Source organism: Sinocyclocheilus grahami, unplaced genomic scaffold (genome assembly GCF_001515645.1).
Source record: "Sinocyclocheilus grahami isolate Dianchi unplaced genomic scaffold, SAMN03320097.WGS_v1.1 scaffold6374.1, whole genome shotgun sequence".
In the NCBI taxonomy this organism is placed as follows: Eukaryota; Metazoa; Chordata; class Actinopteri; order Cypriniformes; family Cyprinidae; genus Sinocyclocheilus; species Sinocyclocheilus grahami.
Window position 1 is genome coordinate 1 of NW_015510814.1, and position 807 is coordinate 807.

General features: G+C 32.2%; 1 protein-coding gene across 1 annotated transcript in view; it reads right to left on the reverse strand.

The window, feature by feature from the left end:
- Window positions 1-414: 414 nt before the first annotated feature.
- LOC107577564 (calpain-2 catalytic subunit-like) overlaps window positions 415-807 on the reverse strand; it is a gene marked incomplete at both ends in the record, with an annotated part of 3,584 nt that continues 3,191 nt past the window's right edge. The window contains one exon of the mRNA XM_016263626.1: window positions 415-426. Within this exon, the coding sequence (XP_016119112.1) occupies window positions 415-426 (12 nt within the window). The remainder of the gene's footprint in view (window positions 427-807) is intronic.

Sequence of the window (807 nt, forward strand, 5' to 3'; positions counted from 1 at the left end):
TTTATTTAAATGTATTATGTGGCGTCCCAAAGCGACATGATGGGGAAAAAAATGGGAGGAAAAATGTCATTTTAATGCTTTAATGTTCACGCCAAATTTTCACATTCTCTTGCAAAACAATTGTGTTCACGCAAAAAAACTTTAAGTTCCCTAACAAAAGGATTGTGTTCCTTTAAAAAACTTTTAATTTTTGCTTCCACCTCATATTATGTCCATCACAAACGTTTTGCCAATGAATGCAAAGTTTCTTAGGGGAACGCAAAAAGCATTGAAATATATATATTTTTCTTCCTTTTTTAACCACCATCATGTCTCTTTAGAGTCTCCATAGTATCATAAAAATTTAAGAACAATTAGTTGTGATTGTGGTGTTCAGTTACTCTTATGTACAAAACATGTTGAGCTCATACACACCTCATCTGGAATCTGAAAAACACCAAAGAATATTGTATAACTCAGTGTTCAAATTCATACAATTCACCACAAAAATATTCTGTTATTTAGTGATAATGTTGATGGTTATGTCACTGGAAACGTGTGTTAAATAAAGGGCAACAGTTGCGTTCTGGAAGTAAAATCACATTATTTTAACATCTGGAGACAGACCTACCATGAGCTTAGAGGCAATTAATCCATATTCTTTCCAAACTCCAGGTGAAGAACTACACTACCCATGAATTGCTTCAAATTAAAGTTTTAAATGTTGTGATTCATCTTGGAGCAGGTTGGTTTAGTTCAGGACTCTTTATTGTCTTTATTTATTTTTTTTATCTTTGAAGAAATTGTAGAAAATGAATGGGAAACAAA